The sequence below is a fragment of the Narcine bancroftii genome, chromosome 1 (genome assembly GCF_036971445.1).
Source record: "Narcine bancroftii isolate sNarBan1 chromosome 1, sNarBan1.hap1, whole genome shotgun sequence".
Classification (NCBI taxonomy): domain Eukaryota; kingdom Metazoa; phylum Chordata; class Chondrichthyes; order Torpediniformes; family Narcinidae; genus Narcine; species Narcine bancroftii.
The window spans coordinates 205,018,923-205,046,278 of NC_091469.1; the positions used below are offsets into that span (position 1 = coordinate 205,018,923).

The window sequence follows — 27,356 nt, forward strand, 5'->3', positions numbered from 1 at the left end:
ATGATGTCCCTGCAAATTGTCATCAGGACGATTGGGAGGTAAATGATATCTAAAACTAGTCGGCAAAAATTCCATTATTCTCCCTTTGTATTACACTGACCCCTCGAATTTTATTCCAGTAATATCAACTTTATTCTAGTGTTAGCAAAAATACATTTATTAAAACAAGCAATTAAATAAAACTTTCAAAGTTGTATATTGTAAACATGCAATAAAATTTCCATGTTACATAAAATAACCCCAAGCTTTCTACTTTTTCCTCTCGATCTAATTTCCTAACACTAGCCATACCCCCCCCACCCCCCCCCCCCCCCAGTTTAATTATTTTCAAAGTGACGTGGTTCCACTTTGTGGAAATACCATTTCCTTTTGTAATAATTGTTTCCCTGAAACCTTTCTTCTGATCTTTCCACTGATACCCGTAATGCAGATTCTATATTTATGGTCTCATTACCAATATTACTGACGGTTTCATGTTATACAGTACAACTCCAATTATCTGAAATAGGATTCTCCGAAATACTCAGTCACCCAAAAAAAATTTTTAATTTCAGATAAACGAGGATATCCGAAACAAATCAGAAATCCTCATGTATCCAAATTTTTTTTGACCAGGGATGTCAGGTTCCCGGTGGCAGCAGCAGCGGATCTTAGGCTCTCGGGTAGGAGCAGGACCTTCGGGCTCCTGGCACAGCAGGGCCTCAGTGGAGAAGTGTTGATGATCGGTAAGCATTTTTTTGTGAGAATTAAACATTATTTTAATGCTTAAAAAGCTTTACCTTGTTGTTTTTTAAACATTGTTACAGATGATTAGCAACAGCAAAAGCCCTTGTCCAAAATAGGCCTGGTCCCAAACATTTTGGATTATTGGAGTTGTACTGTATTTTGATGTTCTTGTGCAGGAACACTGTCAGATCCAACATCCATGGCAAAAATGAGTCTTTCTTAATCTGTGTTTAACTTCTAAAATTAAAACCTCAGTGGTGCTAGTGGTGGAGGGTGTGGGGGGAGAGAGGGAAATAAAATACAAGCAGTTCAAATTTTAATATTAAGACAAAGCTGGTGGGGTGGAGCACCACAGAGGAGCTAACTGGCAGTCTTGAGGTAAGTCTTACACAACTAGAATGTTGCAATTAACAAGGTTTAGGGAATACATGTAAAATAGGGATGGCACAAGTTAATTTTAATTTGACTGGGCTAAACTAAGATCTTGCCCGAAAGGAAATTGGTTAAGTCCCGAACAAGATCATTATGGATCTAAACTCTCAATCAGTTGAGCACAAATGAGTTTCTCTGACTGAGTGGGAGATTCAACTGTTCAACTGAAAAAAATGGATTTACTGGTAACCCTAATTCTAAAACATCACTTGTTCTAAATCTCACAAGAAATCACATGGATGTTTTATTCCATTCATGAACTGGAAGTTTTTGAGCATCAGCTCCACCATCCTATTAACCAAACATTTTTTTTAAAATTCAAATGAAAAATATGCTTGGTACCTTTCAATGATAAGCTCCTTGTTGGACACTTGCTGAACGTATATTACAATCTTCTTGTCCACTCCCTGTCGGAGTTTGAAGCATTGTTTATCTTTATCTTTAGGGACTGCACTGTCAAGAAAAAAATTTAAAAAACACTTCGGTAACTCAAGCATATAAAATTAGCACTTTATATTTCTTCGTTGGTTTGAAGGAGGCCACTCAACCTGAGGAGTTTGCACCACCTCAGAGTGTTCCCATCAGCCCCATTTCCCTGAAGCGTGTTCTCTGACATCCACATCGACTCCTTCATTCTCATGCCACCTGCCTATCAGCACATCTTTGATACGAGGCAGGAATGCAGAGGACCCAGGGGAAGCCCTTGCAGTCACAAGGGGAACATGCAAACTCCACATGGACAGGCTCAAACTCAGAATGCTGACTTATTATGATATTACGCACAACGCAAACAGAAAATGAGAAATAGTGAGGTTAAGAAGCTTACCAGCTCTTGCCCTCCAGATCCCCCCCCACTCTGGACTCAGAATGAAAGCGGAGTCAACAGGTCTGTTGAACTCCACTCTGGGATCTCAGAACAATGTCATGGACATAGAGCCAACTTGCTTGAACAGAGTTGCCTGGACTTTACAATCAAAATCACTAAGTGCTTTGTTTTTAATTTTACTTGGTACTTTAATAGGCCTGGTCCCAAACATTTTGGATTATTGGAGTTGTACTGTATCTTGATGTACTTGTGCAGGAACACTGTCAGATCCAACATCCACGGCAAAAATGAGTCTTTCTTAATCTCTGTTTAACTTCTAAAATTAAAACCTCAGTGGTGGTAGCGGTGGAGGGTGTGGGGGGAGAGAGGGAAATAAAATACAAGCAGTTCAAATTTTAATATTAAGAGAAAGCTGGTGGAGTGGAGCACCACAGAGTAAGGATTTCTTAAAAATTCATTTTAAGTTATAGCTTTTAATAGTCTCTGACCAAAATGTTTAGAGCTGTTCTAAAAGCCTCTGACTACAGCAAGCTATAGCCAACGCCTTGTGATCTGCTACTCTCAACCCACTCTGGTGTGTGATATTTAAATCCACACAGAGTCCGAGGAGTGTACCAGATTGAGCACAATGCAACTCATTTGTTCAATGAAACAGTATTCTGTTTCTGCATTTATTGTTCTACACAAAATAAAATGGACTTTCCAAGGCAGATTAACTAAATCATCAACAATTCACTTCCATGCTTAGGAAAGAAACCAGGTTTCAGATTTATTGTCAGAGTACATATATGACATCACATATAACCCTGAGATTCCTTTCCCCTGCAAGTGCAGCAGAATTACCAATTATTGGTTGTGCAAAAAGAAACTGTATACAGCGTAAAACATGTAAACAAAGAACTGTAAACAGATAATAAATGTTAACAAACTGACTGTGCAATTCAGAGAGAACAAAAAGAAAATCAATAAAGTGCACAAGTCAGAGTCCTTAAATGAGTGAGTTTGTCATTGAGGAATCTGATGGTGGAGGGGTGGCATTTGTTCCTGAACCTGGGGGTGGTGCGAGTCTTGTGGCCACCTATACCTCTTTCCTGATGGCCACAGTGAGAACAGAGCATCTGCTGGGTGGTGAGGGTCTTTGGCGATTGGAGCGTTCACTGTGGATGAATTCAATAGTGGGGAGGGTTTTGCCTGTGATGTCCTGGGCTGTGTCCACTACCTTTTGGAGGGCTTTGTGTTCAAGGGTATTGGTGTCCCATACCAGACCATGGTGCAGCCAGTCAGCAACACACCCCTGTAGAAATTTTCCAGGGTTTCTGGTTTCATACCAGACCTCCGCAAACTCCTGAGGAAGTAAGTGAGCCACGTGCTTTCTTCACAATATCATGGGTGTGCTCAGTCCAGGAAAGATAATCACTGGATTGTAAACCTCTGGCTTTCCTTTCCTGAAGTCAACAATCATCTCTGTGGTTTTGGCTACATTAGGCACTTTCAAGCTGCCTTGAAAACTGGGGTTAACCGGGCAATTTGCCCAGTTAGTGCCCCACTCACAAGGTACCTGAAAAGGCTCCTAAATCAACTGGGTCCCTGCCCCACCTCGGAGCTAGTCAGAGAACCCAGTTAAATGTACCTAGGTCTCATCCACCGCCGACTTGAAAATGAAAATGGTCAACCCACTTATTCTGGAGATGACGGTGCTTGCGTGCTTGTGTCACTGGACTGCTTATGGGCGCCAAGTTCAAATGTAGAAGTGCAGGTCAAGAAAGGGGATTATAATGTGATTCCCAGGAAGAGTAAGATTGAAATCTTTTACTTAATTGCATCAGTATTGAAAGTTTCAGATACAGTGGGCACTGTGTTGGATGCTCACTTCAAGAGGGGGACTTTATTCCAGCCTTTAAACCTGCAGTCTATTACTCCAGAGTGCAGATGATCTGGTTTCCCTTGTGTAGATAGTGCAGGAAAAAGTTAATTATAGCAGATTACCAGCAGTTTCTTTCCTGATATGCAATCTTAGCAACTCAATCAGAAAATCTGCTAATTTGAGTAATGGCTGGTGTATGGTTGCTCAGAGAGCTGCTCTCCATAATGGGAGATCCTGATGTACGTAAAGTTTTATCTTGTACCGTTAAAAAAGGTCGTATGTAGGACCTAATTGCACTGAGGCTCTGGGAGGCAGGTTACAAGAAGTCCAAAATGCAGGTAATAAACAAACTGAAAAACCTGTGCAAGAGATTTATGCAGGTCACCGACCACAACAGACGTAGTGGAAAAGGGTGCTTGGGCTGGCCCTACAATCAGCTAGAATTTAATATCTGAGGTGTCAGCCCAACTGTAACCCTCATTTCGCTGACAGCAAGCATGCATAGCCCACATGCCAGGAAGGCATGCTCAGCTGGAAGGTCCCACCGTGGCCCCCTACAAGCTAAGTCCTCAGGCTGGTGGGGGTGAGTTGGAGGACACCGTGGAGGAGGACCACAGTGGCCAGGCACATGGCAGCAAGATAAGGAACCATTGTGAGCAGAAATTCCCACGGATACCCTGTGCTGCCCCAGGACACTAACAATGGTGGACGAGGATGTGAATGGTAAGCTTAAGCAGTACATGCCGGAGGAGCATTCCATGCCAGTGTCCTTCAAATACTTTGATACGTGTTCGCCAACTTTTTAATTGCATATGACGCTTGTGCTCTGAACATTGCTACATTTGGTCACAGGATTCTTGAGGAGGAGGAAGAGGAGGAGAACTACCCAGGAACAGTGCATTATCAAGACAATGCAGAGCATTGTGAGAGAGATTGTGGATGAGGAAGTGAAGCGCAACCATGTGTGGCAATGAGATGAGACTGCGGGAGTACAGGAGTCTGCAAGCTAAACAGCATAATTTGATGAGGCAGAGCATGGACAGCTTCAAGGAGATCGTGACCAGCCTTCAGATGTAATACTGAAGCAGACCTCTATCATGCGTGAAATCCCTCCCCCTCCAGACCTTATGCCCAGATCTCCGCAGTCTCCCATCAACATACCCCCCCCCCCAATTCTTCCCCCACATCACCCTCCAAGAAGCTTCCCAACGCACCCTTTGTAAATTGTTGATGGAGCGAATGATGTGTTTTGTGTATGAATCTTATTCAGTATTATTTTTTAGCAATGTTCTGCATGGAGCATGAGTGTCAGGAAATGGTTCTTGGTAAAGGACTGAAATGCACTGGTGTTAGATACAACTTTTTTATTAGACTTCAAACATTATCGATGCACTTGTAAAGAACGTAAGGCGTTAAATCAGCTTATGTTTTTACACTTAATGATTGTACATTTACTGATAGTTTTCAAAATTTGCACTACGTGCCTTCGCCGCTCCTTATTGAGCGGTGTTGAATCTTGCTGCATGATAACTTTGCACAACCACCTCGCTATTTAATGCAATAAAGGTGAACTTCTAAATCATCTGGCAGTCTGCAATGTCCAATCTTTACATAGTTGACACACTGGCATTACAAATGCCATGGATGGCACACGCCAAAGAACTACACAAAGGATTTCCATCTGGCTGAGGGAACTCTGGAGTGATGTTCCACTCGGGCAGGTAGTTATCCTTGAAATAAGGTCATAGCTGATCCTTTACCTTCATCGGAAGATCCCTCCTGCTCGACATTTGGACCTCAATTCTGATGAGTGCATGACACGTCAATGCAGGGGCAGAATCCCCCTTAAATTGCTGGGTTGGAGATTTAATGGGCCGAACCCCCTTCAGGTTGAAAGGTGCTGGGAGCACCTTTGACCCATTAAACCACTGGGTCCCAGGAGGGCTACCCAGGTGCGGCAGCTTAAAAGCACCTATTGAGTGCAAGGTTGTTATTGGTGCATCATTCAGCCAAGTTTTCAATCTCCATCCTGAATGCGGACTCATCACCTTCCTTTATACAACCCACTACCGTGGTATCATCAACAAATTTGTAGAAGGTGCTAATGTCATACTGGGCCACACATTTGTAGGTATAAAGCAAGTGGAGCAGGGGGCTAAGAGCACAGCCCTGCGGTGCTCCGGTACTGATAGAGATTGTGGAGAAGTTCTTATCAATCTTACTGATTGTGATCTGGCGGTGAGTAAATCCATGATCCAGTTGCAAAGTGGGGTGTTAAATCCCAGGTTTTGGAGCTTACTGATTAGTTTTGAGGGGATGATGGTGTTAAATGCCAAAATGTAGTCAATAAAGAGCATTCTGATCTATGCATCTTTGCTGTCCAGGTGTTCCAGGGCTTTGAGACGAGCCAGTGAAATGGCATCTGTTTACCATGATAGGTGAACGGGAATGTATTTATGTCACCGCTCAGACAGGAGCTGATATGCTTCAACACCAGCTTTTCAAAACACTTCATCACTGTGGATGCAAGTGCTACTGGTTGATAGTCACTTACTGTAAAAGATACATGTAATTACCCTTTCAGCACTATGCAACATTTGCCAGGTACAAATCAAGATTTAGCTTCACTGGCAATGCAAGTTTCTGACATTTTCCACGATGCATCTGTTGAACATTCAATACTTTGATGATAAATGCTAAAAGTTTCTTATAGCTTTGTTATTAACACAAATAGCGAAGTATTGAGCCGGCGATCTGGGCAGTGAGCGCAACCAAAGGCCAGCAGCACTGCCGCCAACAAGCGAACTGGCGGGTGAATGGCAAGGGCAGCTTAAAGGCTAGTGACCCCAAAATGGAGCTGGCCTTGCTGCACAGCCAACAGACAGGGACAGTGCACAGGAAAGAAGAGTGTTGTCATGCAGGAAAGTACCATGCATGGGAAACCCACCTTTGTTATGATGTCAGTGGCTGCTCTCCATAAGGGAACAGAGCAAGTATAAAAGTTGGACCTGAGCCCTAATAAAACTCAGAGCTTAACCTGACTACACGCAGCTACAATTGGTGACCCTGATGGTTTAGACGGCATCTAAACCCAGCAATAAGCAAACAAATTGTAGTCAACGCAGTCGCTTTCAAGCTGCTGACCTCTGGACGAATCAACCACGCGTATTGTTTGACCAGGGTGAGGCACAGTTCCAGATCCGGCAGATCACAGCAGAATCCACCCAGAACTACCACATGGTGAGTGCCCTGGACCAGGACACAGCAGACCAGGTGGCCAATTTCATCCATGAGTCCCCATCAGAAAGAGCGTACACCACCTTCAAGGACTTGCTGCTCGAGGCCTTTGGGCTCACACGGCATGAGAGAGGAGTACGTCTGCTCCACCTGGATGGGCTAGGGGACAGGCCCCAGTTCGCCCTCATAAATGAGATGCTGGCCCTCCTGGGCAACACAAGCCCTGCATCATGTTTGAGCAGGCATTCCTGGAGCAAATGCCTGAGAACAATCAACTGTTCCTGGCTGACGCAGATTTCAGAGACCCCCCGGAAAGTCGCAGGATGAGCGGATGTTCTGTGGAAACAGAAGAGAGTGTGCTCGGTGTCAATGGGGCTTGTCACTGAACCCCCACAGCCAGACCCATGCACAGCCACCGAGAGAACAGCAGCACCCCAGAGGTGATCCAGATATCTAGTTGTGTTCCTACCACCAGAGTTGGGGCACAAGAGCCCATAGGTGCAGGCCACCACGCACATGTCAGAGAAATGCCAGGGCCAGCCATCACTAATGGCCACGATGGCCAGCCACCAAAACAGCCTCCTATACATTTAGGACTGCCAGTCTTGATGCTTCCTTGTGGACAAAGGAGCAGAGGTCAGCGTCCTGCCCCTGTCGGGACAGGATACCAGGAACAGGAAGTCAGGCCTCACGCTGAGGGCTGCCAACAACAGCACGATCTGGACCTATGGTACCCACATGGTCCAGCTGCAGTTGGGAGGCAGCCTCTTCTTGTGGGTGTTCATGCTGGCTGTAGTGGTACAGCCACTCGGAGCAGACTTCCTGTGAGCCCACAGCCTGCTAGTGGACCTCAAGGGAAGGAGACTGGTCCACGCCAAGACTTTTCAAACCTTCCTCCTCAAAGACGCAGGCTCCCATCACTCCACCTGGACTCTGTATGCCAGGGTCCTGGCCGAGTTCCCTACAGTGGTCAGCCCCCAATTCACCATGATGATGTCCCGATGTGGAGTACAGCACCACATCCTGACTCAGGGCCCGTGGCTTCATGCAAGGGCAAGACGTCTTCCTCCGGAGAAGCTCCAGCTGGCGAAGGAGGAATTCAGGAAGCTGAAGGAGCTCAGCATCATACGGCGGTTGGACAACCCATGGGCTTCTCCCCTGCACATGGTTCCCAAAGCAACTGGGAGCTGGAGACCATGTGGCGACTACCCCATGTCACACATCCAGGACTTTGCAACTAACCTGCATGGGGCAATGATCTTCTCCAAGGTGGACCTCATGCAGGAATACTATCAGATCTTGGTACACGGGGGCGTGGCAAGATGGCGTAAGGAACAGACGTGCCTTCCAGTCCTCTCCTGACTCTAACTTATTGTTTTGTCTTTAAGTGCCCGTTAAAACTTTTTTTTAAAGTTTATAAATAGTATGAGATGTTGAATTAATACCTAATGGTACATTTGTTAAAAAAAAGTAAAAGGAAACATCAACAGATTGTTAAAAAATTATATTTTCCGAAATTATCTGAGCCTGCTTGTTTACAAAGAGCCACGACTCAGCGTGAAATGGATCCAGGAAAACAAGCGAAGAATTCGGCCTTGGAGCTCCGTTCTGATTCCGTAAGTCTTTCTGAAGGTCGTTTTCAGCTGCCTTTAGAACAAAGGGCTGGCCGGATGCCAGTATTTCAAACAACGTCTACTGAGACTTTGACTGCTGAATTAGCTGGGGCGCCACCAGTTGGAGAGTTAAAGAGTTGTTATTTGACTGCTATACCACCAGTTATATCAGCTCTTCCAGATACTGATGTAACGAAGCTTCTAAAGGAGGTTTGGATCAAAGATAACCCTGATCATCAGCCTCCTGATACTTCTGGGGGGTCTGTGGCAGGGGCTCTTACACGGAGTCAAACTGCAAGAAAAGCTACTAAATTAAAAGAAGGGATAGAAGGTCCTCTGATTCCACAAGAACAGCAGAATCCCACCATGTCTGGATCTACTGATGTTGATATACTTTTCAAGAGTCTTGAACGAAGATATTTTCTTCAATGATGCATTTAGGTGATTCTATGAATAATCTTACTTCTAAGATTAACGCATTGGTGGATGTCAATACTCAACAGATGGCTGATTATGGAGCTTTTAAAGTTGAAACTATTGAAAGACTTGAGATGTGTGATCAAGGATTATCTGATGTACAAGATCAATTGCAAGATGTGAATAAAACAATTGAAACGTTACAGATTCAGAATAAAAATTTAGCAAAAAAGGTTGATTATTTGGAGAACCAATCCAGATGGAATAATGTGAAAATTGTCAGCTTGCCAGAAGGCATAGAAGGGCCAGATCCAAGAAAATTTTTCACTGAATGGATTCCACAAGTGTTGGGACAAGATAAGTTTTCTGAAGGTTTAATATTGGAACGGGCTCATAGAGCTTTGAGAAGGAGACCTTTTTCAGGACAGAATCCAAGACCTGTTCTGGTTCACTGTTTAAATTACTGTGATAGAGAGACTATTTTACGTATGGCTATTAGAAATGCACATCAAAACAAATCTCTTTTGATGGTTCAGAGTAATCGTGTTTTCTTCTATCCGGATTTGAGTCAGGAAATCATGTTTCAATGACGTGAATTTAATTCTGTGAAAGAATTATTGTGGAAAAAAGGATATAAGGCAACATTTAGATACCCTGCGGCACTGAAGATTTTTCAGGATGGATATCAACCAAAGTTCTTTGATAATCCTAAAGAAGCTATGGATTTTGCTCAGTCTTTACCAATTACGCAATTCCAGGAACGACGTAGTCCTCCACAGTCTCCAAAGAGGGCAGAGCTGCAAGAAGGGAATTTGATTTCTGGAAGAAATGGTGGTCGCAATGGCAAAGGAAACTCATTTAATAGATAAGTAATATTTGAAACTCAAACGTGAATGGGTTGGGCACGTTTTTTATTCTTCGTTTAATTCTAAGGCAAAAGGTGTGGCAATTTTGGTATATAAGAATCTACCATTTTAGTTACAGAGTGAAGAGAAAAATGGTGGAAGATTATTAAAATTAAATTGTACAATCTTTAATGAGGCATGGACTTTGCTTGATGTTTATGCTCCTAATGTTGAGGATACAGCTTTTGTTGTGGATATGTCTTTATTACTTGGACAATCGAACTCTAATGTGATGTTGGGGGAGATTTGAATGTGGTGTTGGAGCCTTTATTGGATAAGTACTCAAGAGTAATTAAGAAGTCTAAGATGGCAATCCAAGTGATTAATATGATGGCAGATTTGAATTTAATTGATATTTGGCAAAGAGTTAATCCTACAGAGAAAGATTTTTCTTTTTATTCCTCGCGACATAATTCTTTTTCTAGAATTGATTATTTTTTAATATCAGCACATTTGCAGGATAGGGTTACATCTGTGGAGTATAAGGCTAGATTGGTTTCGGATCATTCATTATTATTATTAGAATATTTGAGTTCACAAGATGTTCAGAAAGCTTCAAGATGGAGATTTAATACTATGCTATTACGACGCGAATTTAATTCTGTGAAAGAACGGTTGTGGAAAAAAAGACATAGGGCAACATTCAGGTATTCTGCGGTACTGAAGATTTTTTAGGATGGAAATTAGCCAAAATTCTTTGACAATCCTAAAGAAGTTATGGACTTTGCTTAGTCTCTACCAATCATGCAGTTTCAGGAACGATGTAGTCCTTCAAGGTCGCCAAAGAGAGTAGAGATGCAAGGTGGTATCCAGATTTTTAAAAGAAATGGAAGCAATGGTGATCGAAGTGGTAACGTTGATTTAAAAAAATAAATCTTTTATCTTTTTTTTGAAAAGAGTTTAAATAGTTTAAATAATGATGATAGTTTAATGAAATGGGAGTTGGGAGAGGGAACTGGGTGGGCACTAGTTTCCAGAAGTCATCAGCTACCTGTGAGTTATCTCACACCCAATATTTTGGGGGAGTTACCGCTTTGGGCGGTTTAAACAGGAGGAGGTAGTTGTGACCTCCGACCTGTTTTTTTTTTCTTTTTAATTTTTGGGTTAAGAAGTGAAGGTTTTTTTTTAAATAAATAAAAAAAATTTTTTAAACTCTGTATTGATTGTAATTGAGAGGGAATTAGGAGGTTTTTTTTCCTCTCCTTTTTTTCTCTATTTTGGGGGGGGGGGGGGTTTTCTCTTTTTTCTTTCTTTTTGAAGAGGATGATGTCACAGAAGATAATAAGTCAAAAATTGAGGATGTTGAATTAGATGAAGAGGAAGATGAGGGGAAAGGTGATAAGAAGAAGAAGAAAATTAAGTACAAATACATTGAGGGAGAAGAGTTTAATAAAATTAAGCTAATTTTGATAGAGAATTTTGAAGATGTTGTAAATGAAGAATATGGAGAATTTTATAAGAGTTTGAACTTTTTTTTCTTTTTTTTTCTTTTTTATATAAGGGGAGGGGAAGGGAATAAAAAGTTTATCTGATTGTCTTTCTAAGGGATGTTTTTGTTCTCTCGATGAATTATAAAGGAAACTTGGTATTAATGGAAATTCTGTATTTATTTATTATTAATAATGATTTTTTGTATAACAGATATGTGGTTGATGTATGATTTTAATATTTGAATTTAGTTTTAAAGTGGATTTCATTTGTTAAATATATGAATTATGTTTGATTTAAATATATGTTTAAGGGTATTATTTTAGTATTGATATTTTTTTGTTAGTAATTTTTTTTGTTGTTAAGTTTTATCCTTTTTTTCGTAAGTTGGGTTTTTTCTATTTTATTTACAACATTGTTAATTAATTCTTCACTCTTTATTTTGGGGGGAAGGTTGGATTAATTTTAAATTAGATGATTAATGTTGTGTTATAATTATTGGGGGGGTTAATTTGTGTAGTTTAATGATGTAGTATTCTAATTTTTATTATCTTATTTTTTATTATTTCTTTAAATGTAATTTTTATTTTATTCATGTCATAAAATTTTAAATAAAGTTTAAAAAAAAAGATCTTGGTACACCCTCATGATATCCCCAAGACCACCACCTTGAATTCTCAGAATGCCGTTGGAGCTAAATAACACCCCGCACAAACCTTCCAGTGACTCATAGATGCAGTGGGCTGAGCTCTGGATGGCACCTTCGTGTACTTGAACGACTACCTGGTGGCGACCAGGAACCAACAAGAACATATGACACACCTCTACACCCAACTGAGCAAGTTCGGCCTGACAATCAACCCAGCAAATGCCAGTTTGGGTTGGAGCCCATCAACTTCCTGGGCCACATGATAACCAGGGAAGGAACGTGTAAAGTGGAGGCTATCTTGAAGTTCCCTAGACCCAACACAACCAACTGACATAACCAAGGGACTTCATAGGAGTTCATGGGGATGATCAATTTCTATCACAGATTCATCCCCTCAGTTGCCTGGATCATGCGGCCCTTGTTTGACCAGATGGCAGGCAAAGCAAAGGGCATCACCTTGTACGAGGAAACAGCAGAAACCTTCGTGAAGGCCAAGGAAGCCTTGGTAGACACTGCTCTCCTGGCACATCTCAGGTCAGATGCTGCAATGGCCCTGACAGAGCAGCAGATCAAAGGAAGTTGGCAGCTGCTGGCTTTTCTCAGCAAATATCGGTGGCCTCCTGAACTGAAATACAGCACTTTTGACAGAGAGCTACTGGTGCTGTTTTTAGCCATCTGCCATTTCAGGTACTTCCTAGAGGGAAGGTCCTTCATGGCTTTCACAGATCACAAGCCCCTAACTTTCGCCTTGGGTAAGATCTCAGACCCCTGGTCAGCCCGCCAGCAACAACACCTGTCTTGCATCTCGGAATACACTACAAATGTACGGGACATCTCCGGCAAGGACAACGTGGTGGCCGAAGCTGTCCAAGCAAAGTATCCACATGCTATCAAGGGGAATGGCCTTTGTGGCACTGGCAGAGGCGCAACAGAAGGATGAGGAGATGCCCCAATACAGGACTGCCACATTGGGACTGCAGTTCCAGGTCATCCCAGCCAGCACAAGTAACACCACCCTCCTGTGCGATGTGGCCACCAGTCAGGTCAGAGCCATCGTCCTGGCAGCTTGGAGATGACAGGTTTGACTCCATCTACGGATTGACTCACCCATCCATCAGGACCACGGTCCAGCTGGTGGCTAGCAAAATACTTGTGGCATGGATTGCAGCAGCAGGTCAGCAGGTGGGCAAAGGCGTGCACACAGTGCCAAACAACCAAGATACAGCAGCACGCCAAGACCTCCCGTCAGCACTTTGAGCTCTCACAATGAAGGTTCAACCACATCCACATAGACATAGTAGGAGCCTTGCAGGTATCCACTAACTGTTCACAATGGTTGACCGCTTCACCAGGTGATCTAAAGCAGTCCTGCTGGCAGACATGTCCATTATCTCGTGTGCCAGTGCCCTCATCTTATCCTGGATGGCATGGTTCAGGTTACTGTCCCAATTACATCCAACAGAGGGGCCCAGTTAACCTCCAGTCTGTGGTCCGACCTCGCCAGCCTATGGGGTGCCCAGCTGCATCACACAACAGCCTACCACCCACAGTCCAATGGGTTGCTGGAGCTCTTCCGCAGGCACCTCAAAACTGCACTCGTGATCAGTCTCCAAGGTCCCAACTGGGTAGACAAGCTACCATGGGTAATCACATGGCCCCCAAGGAGGACCTCAACACCTCTTCAGCCGAACTCATCTACGGAGCTCTACTGGTGGTCCCGGGAGAATTCATACCATCCCCAGGCAGGCAGCAGGATGACTCAGCAATGTTCCTCAGCAAGCTAAGGGAAAGAGTCAGCAACCTGGCCCCCACTCCACCTTCCAGGCAGGGACATGCGAGGACCAACATACACAAAGACCTGCAGGACTTATAAAGATTATTGGTTTGCCGGAAGGTATGGAGGGACCAGACCCAAGAAAATTTTTTACTGAATGGATTCCGCAGGTGCTGGGTCAAGACCATTTCCCGGAAGGTATAATACTGGAACGTGCTCACAGAGCCTTACGTAGAAGACCTATTTCAGGTCAAAGTCCAAGACCTGTTTTGGTTCGTTGCTTGAATTATTACGACAGAGAAATAATTTTACGAGTGGCTATTAGAAATGCACAACAGAGAAAATCACCCTTGTTGATTCAAAATAATCGAGTTTTCTTCTATGCGGATTTGAGTCAAGAAGTTATGTTCCAACGACGGGAATTCAATCCTGCTAAAGAGTTGTGGTGGAAGAAAGGTTACAAGGCAACCTTTAGATATCCAGCTGTTTTGAAGGTTTTTCAAGATGGTTGCCAACCAAAGTTCTTTGATTCTTCAAAGGAAGCTATAGCATTTGCTCAAGAGCTGCCAATTACTCAGTTTCAACAGAGACATAGTCCGCCGCGATCTCTAAGGAGACAAGAGATGGAAGAAAAGAGCCGTGCTCCAAGAAGGAATGGTTGTAAAGGGTGACTCGGCAGTTGGAGCTGATTAAAAGAAGAGTTGTCCTTTTTTTTTCTAATGTTTTTTTTTTAAAAAGGGATATTAAATGATGATGATGTTAGTTTAAGATGAAGTGAGAGTTGGGGGAGAGAACTGGATAGGCACTATTTCCTGAAAGTCATCTGCTACGTGTGAGTTATCTCACACCCATTTTTTTTGGGAGTTACTGCATTGTGCGGTTTAGACGGGAGGGGGTATTTTTAACCTCCTACCCATTTTTTTTCCTTTTTTTGTATTATTAGATTAAAGAGTGAAGGGTTTTTTTTTTGTTTAAATATAAAAAAAAACATAAGAAAGTATTTGATTGTTTAAAAAACTAAAAATTGATGGGGTTTTTTTTTGTAAAGTTTATTCAGTAGATAAGGAATATCTGAAATTTAAATGTGAATGGGATGGATAAGTTGTTTTTATATTTTTTCTTTAACTTTAAGGTGAAAGGAGTGGTAATTCTGGTGTATATTATTTTGCTATTTTAGTTATAGAACGAAGGGAATAATGGTGAAAGTTATAAATTGAATTGTACAATTCTTAATGAGGCTTGAATTTTGTTTGTGGTTTATGCTCCATTTGTTGAAGATATAGATTTCGTTGTAGATGTGTTTTTATTATTTGGATATCTGAATTTTAACGTAATGATTGGGGATATTTAAATGTGGTATTGGAGCTTTTATTGGATAACTATTCAAGAGTAAAAGGGAAAAATGGTGGAAGAGTACTAAAATTGAATTGTACAATGCTTAATGAGGTTTGAATTTTGTTTTAAGATGGTGGTTTATGTGACTAATATGATGATAGATGTGAAGTTAGTTGATATTTGGTGAAATATAGAGAAAGTTTTTTTTCATCTTTTTTTCATGCTACAATTTTTTTTTAAGAATTGATTATTGTTTAAGAATTTTTGATAGATAATTTTACTAACTTTACTAATTTTTTATATTAAGTTTGAGTTAAATATATGTTTCATCTTAACTCCGTTTGTTAAATATATGCATTTAAGTTTGATTTAAATATGTTTTTTAAGTCTGATATCTTAGTATTAATTACTTTTCTTTTTGTTAGTATTTTAATCGGTTATGTTTTTGTTTTTTTGTAAGTGGGTTTTTTTCTCACATATATTATTAACTTTATTAATTCTTCACTCTTTATTTTGGGGGGAAAGGGGGGTTAGACTAATTTGAGTTGGACTAATTTGAGTTGGGTTATTAATGTGTAATAATTATTGGGGAGGGTATAATTTATTTATATTACTGATATTGCATTGTAATTTTATTATTTTATTCTTAATTTTTTTTAAAATATAATCCTATATGTTATTCATGTTATAAAATCTTAAATAAAGTTTAAAAAAAAAGACCTGCAGGACTGTGAGTACGTTTTCATTCACAAGGGTTCACATCATCCACCACTTCAGAGGCCATACAAAGGTAAGTTCCAGGTAATCCGCAACAACGGGGCCACATTTGAGCCGGAGGTTGGAGGCAAGATAGAGGTCTTCACCACAGACAGGCTGAAGGTGGCACACCTGGACCCAGCGCGCCCGATCGAGTCACCTCCACCACGCCGAACAGGTTGGACACCGAAGCTGCAGAGGCTTTACCTCCAACCTCCAAGGACAATAACAAGGACAATACTGTTGGTTTTGAGGGGGTCATGTGGCAGCTCACCACCGTGGAGATCACAACTAAAGGCCAGCAGCCCATGCAGCGGCACTCGCCCCAACAAGCGAACTGGCGGGTGTACGGCAATGGCAGCTTAAAGGCCAGCAACCCTAAAATGGCACTGGCCTTGCTGCGCAGTCAATAGACAGGGACAGTATGCAGGGAAGGGCATTATTATGCAGGAAAGTACCCGCACAGGAGAAACTCGCTTTTATTATGCATGTTGTGACATCAGCCGGGGGGGGGGGGGGGCCATGGTAGTATAAAAGTTGGGCCTGAGCGCTAATAAAACTCAGAGATTAACCTGACTTCACTAGGTGTGTGTGTCTTCTTTCAAGTAGCGTGTGGCTACAACAGTTTATTAATACAGTACAATTCTGATTATCCAAAGACGGATTCTCCAATATCCAAAATAAATCAGAAATCCTTATTTATCCAAATATTTTTTGGAGCCAAACTGACCTCACAGGTTGAAAAAAATTCACTCAACATGAAATTAAATTGACAATTGTCCTCATTTCAGGTAACTCTCTCCCCTCTCTTTCCATTTCTTCTTTGCCTTCCCCATCGACTTTTCTCTCCAACTGTCCCCTTCAAACTGTGCTCCACTGTTTCCCAGCTGCAAGTGGTTAGAAGAATTTCTTGTCCCAGCGTCATCAAGAAGAGTGACCTCCCAGGCAGGAGCGGGTCCTCAGGCTCAGTGGCCTCCCCTATCCTCCTTGGTACAGCAGAGTTCCTGATGCTGACTCCGAACCCTCCTGTTAGATTTTCAACATCTGCACATTTTTATAAATTTTCAATTTCTATCAAATCTCTAATTATAAATGAGACTTTTGAATAATTTAAATCTGCACACTAAATGCTAATTTTAACAATCTTCTTGCAAGATCTGACTGCTCCTACTCAAGCAGCCAGCCAATGTGGTACTGAGCAAGACAGAAAAGGATGAAAGATGAGGGCTAATCTCCACCATTAGCAAGATAACTAAACTTTAATTCTCACTTTGTTACCAACTGAGTTACTCCAGCAGATTCTGGGCTCAATCTTGGTCCGATGGTTCCAACTGTAAGAATTACAACAAGCTGGAGATGGCAGAAGTGATGAACATGTGCCACTCAGCCTCCTGACCAAAAGCTAAATGACTTGGGAGTAACAGATTTACACTGTATGAATTTACATTTCCAGCTATCCTTGAACTTTTCAAACCAAATCATTGTTTGTAACTGAAAAAAAAAAAATAGCCCTCAATGTACTTCCATCAACAAAGATGATCAGACTGTCTCCCTGTGGCTCGATTCTATCTGCAGGTGGAAAGTGGCAAGTTTCTTCAAAAGGCTACAATGCAAAAGAATGAAAGCTCCATCAAGTACCTGAAATATCCTTTCCCATCATCTTCCTTTATCTCTAAAGAGACAGTAAATGTGTATATATCACTGTCGGGGGTTAGTGTTGGTGGGTTTGATGAGAGGGGCGTATGCTTTGCAGACCGTCGAAAGGCTGTGGCAAAGCTGTATAGAATACGGCTTACCTAAAATATGGATCAAAAAGAAACAAATTAGCCACATGACATGTTACAATCTACAGTCAAAGTATTATGCTCTGAATGGATATTCAAAATTTCAAAGTGCAACTAGAACAGAAGTATAACCCAACACAGTAATGCAATGCAAGCATTTATAACCTCTAACAAATTTGCAACTTGTAATAAAAGTACAGGACTCACTGCTTCTTGTATTTCACAGCGGAAGACATGAATTCTGAAAATTTCTGCATTGTAGTGACTTTCCGTGAATGCAAAGCAATCACTCTCCGCAGTACTGTCATGCCCTCTGACACAAAACAGAATTTTGTAGATTGGATAGTTTGCTATTTCAGTGTTTATTTGCGGATCAAGCAGTCTGCAAAAAAAATTCAGAAAATATTAGAGCAACTTCAACCAACAAATTTACAAAATAATATGCTATCAATTCTCAAACTTCTGTGATATTAGAAAATGCTCTCATGTTTACTCAGCACACGATACATATCTGCAAAAAGGGCAAGAAAATCTACCCTTGTTCCTCCAATAATATAGATTAAACTTATTTGTTAAATGCTAGACTGACACATATCCACACAAGCTGCTATCTTTCCGATCTCCCTCTATAGGTAAATTACTTCCAGAAATTAATTCCCTCTGCATGACACCATTGCTCTTTACCACTTTATCAAGAGAATGAAGGAACCGCTGTATTACATAATTTGGCTGAAGAGTAGAAGAAAGCAGAATGTAAAAAGTAGCATCATTTATGAAAAATACATCTTAATCCTGAATAAGAGTTTACATTGTCATTTTGTATTTACATTCAAAAACACAAATTGCAAGAGTTTGCTTAAGCCTCAGACCCAGTATTAACTACATTAGATTTCTTCGTTTGGATACAAATTATTTTTCTCCAATTATCAAATACAAGGCAGAAAGTAATGCACGATGAAGACATCTAAGAGGATAAGGAAGCACACAGCGATTTTAGTTCAGGAAAGAGCTTGGGATGGAGAAGCCAAGAATGATGAAGGTAAAAGGGTCGTCTTTCTCAGTTGAAAAGACTTAGAAAACTAAAGGTTAAACTGGCATGATCAGTGAAGATAAGGTTGGGGCCACTTCTTTTTACATTGTATGTTCATTGGATTGTGACCAAGTTTGCAGATGATGCAAAAAACAAAAATGGGTGGAGGGGCAGGTTACGAGGAGGAAATGGAGAGTCTGCAGAAAGACAGATTAGAAGAATGGGCAAATAAGTGGAAAATGAAATATGATGTTGGAAAGTGTACGGTCATGCACTTTGATAGAAGGAATAAAAAGTCAGACTATTATTTGGATGGGTCGAAAACTCAAAATTCAGAGGTGCAAAGGGACTTAGAACTCCTCGAGTAGGATACCCTAAAGGTTAACTTGCAGCTGATGTAAAAGGCAAATGCAATTTTGCCATTCATATCTAGAGGAATGGGATACTATAGACAATAAGTGCTAGAGTAGGCCAATTGACCCATCGAGCCAGCACCGCCATTTATCGGATCATGGCTGACCTTTCTCTTTCAATAACCAATCCCAACCCTATCCCTATAATCCAACTCCCCTGCCCACAAGAGCCTTTTTTATCCAACTCTCTCTTAAATCTATCCAGCGAATCTGGCCCCACCACCCTCTGTGGCAATACATTCCACAGATCCACAACGCTCTGGGTAAAAAAAAAAAATTCTACTCATTTCTGTGTTAAATGGCCTTCCCTGAATTCTTAAACTATGCCCTCTAGTCCTAGTCTCTCCCATCATTGGGAACATGTACTCTGATTTCACCCTGTCAAGCCCTTTGATAATCCTAAATACCTCGACCATGTCTCCCTTCATCCTTCTAAACTCTATTGCATATAATCCCAGTCTTTCTAACCTATCCACGTATGACAATCCTGCCATCCCGGGAACTAACCTTGTAAATCTGCGCTGCATTCCCTCTATAGCAAGTATGTCCTTTCTTAAATATGGGGACCAGAACTGGATGCAATACTCCAGGTGAGGTCTCAACAGGGCCTTGTACAACTGCGGGAGGTATTCTCTACTCCTATACTCCAATTCCCTCTTTTATGAAAGCCAACATACCGTTTGCCTTCTTCTCCGCTTGATGAACCTGCATGCTAGTTTTCACTAACTGGTGAACAAGTACGCCCAGATCCCTTTGCATTACCCAACTCCTCAGCTTAACTCCATTTAAATAATAATCTGCTCTCTTGTTTCTGCCTCAAAAATGGACCTCGCATTTACTCACACTAAACTTCATCTGCCATTTCTCTGCCCACTCCCCTAAACTGTCCAAGTCCCCTTGTAATTTCCTGACATCCTCCTCACACTTTACACTACCACCCAGTTTAGTGTCATCTGCTAATTTGCATATGTAGTTATTAATCCCCCCCCATCCAAATCATTTACAGAAATGATAAACAACTGAGGACCCAACGCCGACCCCTGCGGGACCCCACACATCACATCCTGCCATCCAGAAAATTACCAGTTTATCCCAACCCTTTGTTTCCTATTTCTCAACCAACCATCTATCCATGACAGCACCCTACCCCTGATAACATGATTTTGCTAACTAGCCTCCTGTGTGGGATCTTATCAAAGGCTTTCTGGAAGTCCAAGTACACCACATCCACTGGCTCTCCTGAGTCCACCCTCCTTGTTACGTTCTTGAAAAATTCCAGGAGATTAGTCATGCGAGATTTTCCTTTAAGGAACCCATGCTGACGAGCGCTGATACTATTATTCCTTCCTAAGTGTCCTGCTATTTCTCCTTTAATGATGGATTCCAATATCTTCCCCATCACCGACGTCAGGCTGACTGGTCTATAATTTCCCGTATTCTCTCTCTCCCTCCATTTTTAAAAAGTGGTACAACATCAGCCACTCTCCATTTTGCAGGCACTTCCCCCGAATCTAAAGAACTTGATACAAGAGCAGAGGTGTGATGTTGAGACTGGTGAGGCCTCACATGGAACACGTGGTACAGTTTTGGGATCCTTATTTAACTAAGGATGTGCTGGCATTAGAGAGGGTTCAGAGAAAGTATACAAGAATTATTCTTGGAATGAAGGGATTAGCATATGAGGAATGTTTTCTGGCTCTTGGACTATATGTCTTGGAATTCAGAAGAATGAGGAGAGTCCTCAGAAGCATTTTGAATGTTGAAAGACTTGGACAGAGTGACAGAGTAGATGTGGCAAAGTTGTTTCCCACTCCCAGACAAGAAAGCACAACTTCAGGAACGAAGAGCACCCATTTAAAACAGATGTGGAGGACTTTTTTAGCCAGAGGTGAACCTCTGGAATTTGCTGCCATGGGTAGCTGTGGGTGTATTTAAGACAGATTGATAGGTTTCTGAATACTCAGGGCATCAAAGTTTATGGGGAGATGGCAGGGGAGTGGACTGAGTGGGTGAATGGATTAACTCAAGATGGAATGGCAGAGCGGACTCAACGGGCTGATTGGCCTGCTTTGGAATCTTATGGTTCAGTTTCATCCATAACCTTATTTATTTGAAATTCAGGTGGAGAAAACATTCCCTGGTTCAGGGAAAATTTGACGATGAAATTGTGTTCAATATAACTTCAATTTTTTTCCAGGGTTTGAAGATTCCTTCATTATCATTCACTTTAAGAATCACAAAATAGCAACAGATGTATTCCCACTCTGTGAAGCAGTTGCAGTTTAGTTGATTCACATCACAAGGTGAACACCCCGAATCCTCACCTCACAATTCCTTCTGAAACATTCGGCACTGAGATGGTCACGTCTAAAGGGACCTGGCATTGGCTTCGCAGAATGGACATCATCCGGAGTGCTTCAACCTCACTCCTGGGGGCATTCACTGAAGCACATCCCAAGTACGTTAGTTTGCTGAACAAAATACTGTCTTCATCTGGAATCGGTGTAGAGGGGCTAGAATCTGAAGAACTGGCTGTTCAAATAAAAAATTGTCATGTTATTGTAACTTGTATTAGAGGAAGCTCCCACTGCTCATTCTTGGATGTATCTGTTTATTAGCTACTTTAACTTAATTAGGATAACTTTCAAAGTCCAAGCTGGAACAAAATAGGGATTTTGCATGAAATAAACTTAATTAACTGCTAATGAAGGTTCTCTGCATGACCTGCCACCTATTAGCAACAAGGCTTCTTGGGAATTTAATCCTTGCTAAAGGTATTTGACAAAATATGAAAATCCTGAAAAGTTTAGATAAGGATTTGCAGTTTTAAGCATTTACATGTTAAAATATTAATTGTATAAAATTCCATTCATTTCTCACTCAAAATTCTTTTTAAATTGATGATTGTTTACCACAAAGACTTGGCCATTCAGGTTTCACCTCCCTATAGAAAGCCAAGCAGCTTCAGAAGCAGAGATAATCCAGTTCTCAACATTGATTTAGCTCCAGTTGACAAATAGGCACAGTCTGAATCAGAGCAGATCACCACAAGTTTTAGCAGAAGAATTTTATCTACCTCTTCAATTTTTTTTTCCAAGCTCTCTTTGCACTTTACAAATCTGAATGCTTTGGATGCACTGCTGTAAGTTTCTCCTGTACCTTAATTCCAACATCTCATGCGCATCTCTAACTTTGATGTCAGGTTGCATTCAGCGAATTAAGCTTCATCTCCTTCAGTAAAATTGCACGGGATGGGAGGAGGAAAATGGGCAAGGCAACCCTCCTAACGATCCCAATCCTTCCAGGCAGAGTCTTAACTGGAACCAAGCTGTCTGGGATCTCTCGATCATGTGCTCACTATTAATGTATTTGTGCAAATGCCACTCATCTGCTGTTGAAACCCTAATCTATTCCTCTGCAACTTTGAAAAACAATCTTTCATTGCTTTGCTGCCAGCATATCCTGCACACTTCAGCTTGCCCACAACTCTTGGCCATATCCTATCCTGTATCATTCACCCACATCCTGTGTCATTGCCCTACATTAGACATCTTGGTCCAAAATGATTTTGAAATTCTCACTGTTGTTTTCAAACCTGCACAGGACTCCCTCAACCTTCACCTTCTTCTAAACCACACCTTTTCTGCTCTTTCAATTTCATTCCTTATCCTGAGATCCATTTAACTCAATTTTGACAAATGTGGTTTAGAAATGTAATTTCTTTAGTACATCACACTCAAGATCTACATCTTTACACAAGCTTTCCAGTATCACTCATGTGCCATCTGTCTTAATGCAGCCTTTCATCTGAGTGGATTCAATGCAGACTCCCATGAACTCTCCCTGCCATGAAAGATGCTGCAGTCAAAGTTAATCTCAGGTTAGAGTGACAAATTCTGTAATAACAACTAGCATTGCTTGGTAAAAATCAGACTATTTTAGCTGAAATTGACTCCCCCCACAGAAAATGTTTATTTCCGTGCACCATCTCTAACATTAAATGATTCCTGCAACACATTTTTATTATAAGTAGCATAGTCTTTAAATTAACAATGATTTTCCATTATAGTTCTAACTAAATTTTAATTATATTTCTTAATTTTCATCCAATATTTGTTCCTCTTTAATACAAATTACAGACTGTCCTGAGTTATGAATGGATTCTGTTGTTACAGCCACCCATGTTGATCACAAGTCAGACATTACACAAAACCAATTGATACAATATCCAGTATTGACAGAGATGGCATTGATGAGGGGCAATTATCATGAACATTTATTTATCATCTTCTCCATCCTAGTTGCAATGGAAAAAAAAAACAGGATGTCCTATGCTTAACGCAGGCTTTGGATAAGAGCATGAGAAATAGGAGCAGGAGTCACCCATCAGGTCTGATCTGCCATTTAACCAGATCATGGCTAGTCTTGATCTCCATAATCCTCAATGCTATTAAAAAAAATCTGTCCCAAATACATTGAATGAGGCTGCTTTTACAGTTTTATTGGGACATTTCCACAGATTCACTCCTCTCTGGGAGCAGTTCCTCCTCATCGGTCTTAAATCTACTTCTCTGAATCTTGAGTCTACATCCCCGAGTTCTAGTATCTCCTACCAGTGGAAACAACCTCCCTGCTTCCATCTTACCTATTGTTTTCTTAAGTTGACACGAGATCTCTCTCTTTTGTCATTCTAAACTTCAATGAGTATCATCCAGAATACCACATCTCTCATAAGCTCACCCTCTCATTTCCAGAATCAACATGGGGAATCTCCACAGCAGTCTCCAAAATCAGTAAATCTTTTCTCAAGAAAGACCAGAATTCCATGCAGTACTCCAGGTGCAACCTCACCAGAACCCTGTACAGTGCAGCAGAACTTCCCTGCTCTTAAATTCAATCCCTCAGCAATGAAGGCCAATATTCCCATTTACCTTCTTGATTACCCACTGCACCCGCAAAATAACTGTTCACAATTCACGTATAAGCACTCAAAGGCTTCTCTGCACCACAGCATGTGGCAATTCTTCTCCATTTAATTAACAGACTGATTTAATCTGAGATTGAAGTATCAGTGGCTGTAACACTGAGTATCACTGCACAAGCATCAATAGAAGTGATTGCTTGTCAACTTCCAAAGCAACTCTCGTAAATGGCTTCCCTCTGGGAAACTGGCAATTTGTGTTCATAAAAGTCAACTACTGCGGGGAAGTTACATGTAAATTTTTTCCCCGCGAAATTAAGTTCAAACCAGATCAATAATATTTATAAAATGTTAATGATAAGTTTATTGTCATATAGAATAAACAATGTACATATGCACCAACAAGTACTTCATAAAAAAAATTAAGTTATATGTTAAATTATATTGATAATAAAAAAACCGAGCTTGTTGGCATGTGTGGAGTGCCCACATGTTAGGAGTTTGTAAAATTGGGAGGGCCTATATTAAAAAGTGCTCATGGACCGATCGATTGGAGATGGAGCTGGGCTTTTGAAACAATAAAACATGTTTGTGTTGAATTAGCAAGATAATAGCCAGCAGAGTGCAGTAATACACTAAAACAATGCCAAAACCACCAGAACTGTGATCAAGTGGAGTTACCCATTTCTGCCATTTCATTCCTAATGGTGTTGGTCCTATTTCCATATCGTGTAACTCAAGACTCACACTACAAGAACTGACTAGACTGAAGCGAGGGTGGCATGCCAGCATCCCAGGTTAGAATTGTGGTGTAAGGAGTTTATACATTCTCCCAGTGTCTGGGAGAGGAAACCATTTTCCTCCCACCACTCAAAACATACTGGGGTTGTACATCAATTGGGTGTAATTGGGCAGCACTTGCTCATGGGCTGAAAGGATCTGTTACTGTGCTGCATGTCTAAATGTAAATCCTGAGTTATATTTAATATGGTGGATGTAGAAAGGATGTTTTCACTTGTGGAATAATCTACGAATAGGAATTTGCTTAAAAAGTTCTTCATTTAAGGTGATATTTTTCCTCTCAAACTTCTTTGGAACTCTTTTCACTGAATATTTTTAAGGGAGAGTTGGACAGATACTAGATGAGCCAACAGTTGAAATTTTACTACAGTTGACTGTAGACATTGGAATCTGAAGCCAAACACAATCTACTTGAGGAACTCAGCAAGTCTAGCAGCATCAATGGGAGACCCAGATAGTTGGCATTTAGGGCTGAAGCCATTTATTGAGATTGGCAAATGGACGGGGCCTCATGTGATTGGTGAACCATGTAGACTTGAAACATGGCAAACTGAAGCACAGGAGAGGCAGATCTCAGACGAAGGAAGAGAGAGGGGAAAAAAGCGTTCAGGTGGAGGAAGAAGTTGAGTGGGTAACTGGAAATCAAATGCGAGCAGTGCTGGAATCTAACAGGAATAGGTGACAATGGTGGCATAGAGAGGTCAGATGGAACCAAGGAGAAGGGAAAGAGTTGAGAAAGAGAGAATTCCTAGGAGGGGGGGTAGAAGGAGATAATACCAAAGAGGTTGGGATGGGGGGAAATGGGTGGAAAGGGAATCTAAATAAGAGGGGGGAGGGAAAATCAGAAGAGGTACAGAAGAGAGAAATTAGAAAATTCTACCTTCATATCACTGAGCTGTAAACTGCCCAGGCAGAATACGAGATGTTTTTTGTCTAGTTTACACTGGGCCTCACTCTGGCAGTGGAGAAGGGCCAGGACAGACAGGCCAGTGTGGAAACAAGATTTGTAAACACAGATAATATTAATCAATAAGGCAGGGCAGGTTCAAGAAGCAACTCTGATTTTCCAGTTGTCTGTCCTTTTAATAAATCATCCCTTTTGCACTGTTACATTGAGAGCAAATGCAAGCTCATCTTGATGAAGGGACTGACCCAAAACACTGACAATTCATCCTCTCCCACTGATGCCACTTGACCCCTAGTTCTCCAGTACTCTTTTTGTTTTAAACCTCGTCGTTGGTTTGGCAATCTGAAGGATAATGTTGAAACTCCAACTCCAGATGGATTGTTTTTTCTTCCATCTGTATTTATAATCAGAAATGACCACTTGTGCTTGCCCTTTCTTTCTTTCAGCTATTATTTGAATATTCAGGCTTGCGGCGCAGAGCCCAGGCCCAGTTGTAGCAGCAGAAACCGCGGAGAGAGGTCAGGCCAGCAAGACCTGGAGGATTAATTTTCTTTTACTTTCTTCTTGTTATTGGTCTAAATTGTTGTATAATATTAGAAAGAGCTTTGCTGGCAGTATATCACTATTTACAGTGATCTCCTGGAGTTTTGCTCAATTGCCACTAGGGAGTTGGGAAGAAACTTTCCAAAGTTTTTTTCCTGAAATTGGTCACAGGTTGCTTTCCTTTGGTTTTTCATCTCCCCCAAGAACCACACTCCAGCATAGGTAGAGAGGGAGAGGAGATTGGGGATGGGAGAGATTTTAACTTTCCAAATATTGACTTGGACTCCCATAATGTGAAAGGCCTGGAGTTTGTCAAATGTGTTCAGGAAAGTTTTCTAATTCAATTTATAAAAGGTACCAACGAGAGAGGATCTCTTATTAAGGAACCAGATGGGTCAGGTGACAGATGTATGTGTAGGTGAACATTTTGGGTCCAATGTCCATAATGTCATTAGTTTCAAGTTAATTATAGAGAAAGATAGGTCTGATCCTTGAATTGAAGGGTGGTATGGGGTATGTTGTTTACTGGCAAGGATGTATTCAGTAAGTGAAAGCCCTTCAAAGGTGAAATTTTGAGAGTGTAGAGTCTGCATGTTCCTTTCAGGATTAAAGGCAAAGTTAACAGGCATAGAGAACCTTGGTTTTCAAGAGATATTTGCGATCTGGTTAAGAATAAGAGAGAGAGGTATATAGCAAGTTAAAGCAACGGGGAGCTAATGAGGTTGCTTTGGCCAATAATATGAAGGTAAACCTGAAGGGTTTCTGCAAGTATATGGTGAATGCGGGCTCGATCATAAGTTTGAAGAATAAATTGGATAAATACATGGATGGGAGAGGTCTAGAGAGTTATGGAATGGGAGCAGGTCAATAGGACTAACGGAATGATGGTTGACACAGACTAGAAGGGCTAAATGGCGTGCTTTCTGTAGTGTTCTATACTAGGCACATCACAAAATTATTACCTGGAGTTACAACGTTAGCAACAGACTAGACAA

The 27,356-nt window shown here is 41.3% G+C and overlaps 1 protein-coding gene across 8 annotated transcripts in view; it reads right to left on the reverse strand.

Moving 5' to 3' along the window:
* Nucleotides 1-27,356, reverse strand: part of LOC138738452 (rab GTPase-activating protein 1) — a 256,049-nt gene that overhangs the window by 176,895 nt on the left and 51,798 nt on the right. For all 8 annotated transcript variants that reach the window (XM_069888749.1, XM_069888718.1, XM_069888692.1 and 5 more), the window contains 4 exons: nucleotides 21,514-21,721; nucleotides 17,954-18,128; nucleotides 17,601-17,758; nucleotides 1,501-1,611 (listed from right to left, as the gene is read on the reverse strand). In XM_069888749.1, the coding sequence (XP_069744850.1) occupies nucleotides 1,501-1,611; nucleotides 17,601-17,758; nucleotides 17,954-18,128; nucleotides 21,514-21,721 (652 nt within the window). The remainder of the gene's footprint in view (nucleotides 1-1,500; nucleotides 1,612-17,600; nucleotides 17,759-17,953; nucleotides 18,129-21,513; nucleotides 21,722-27,356) is intronic.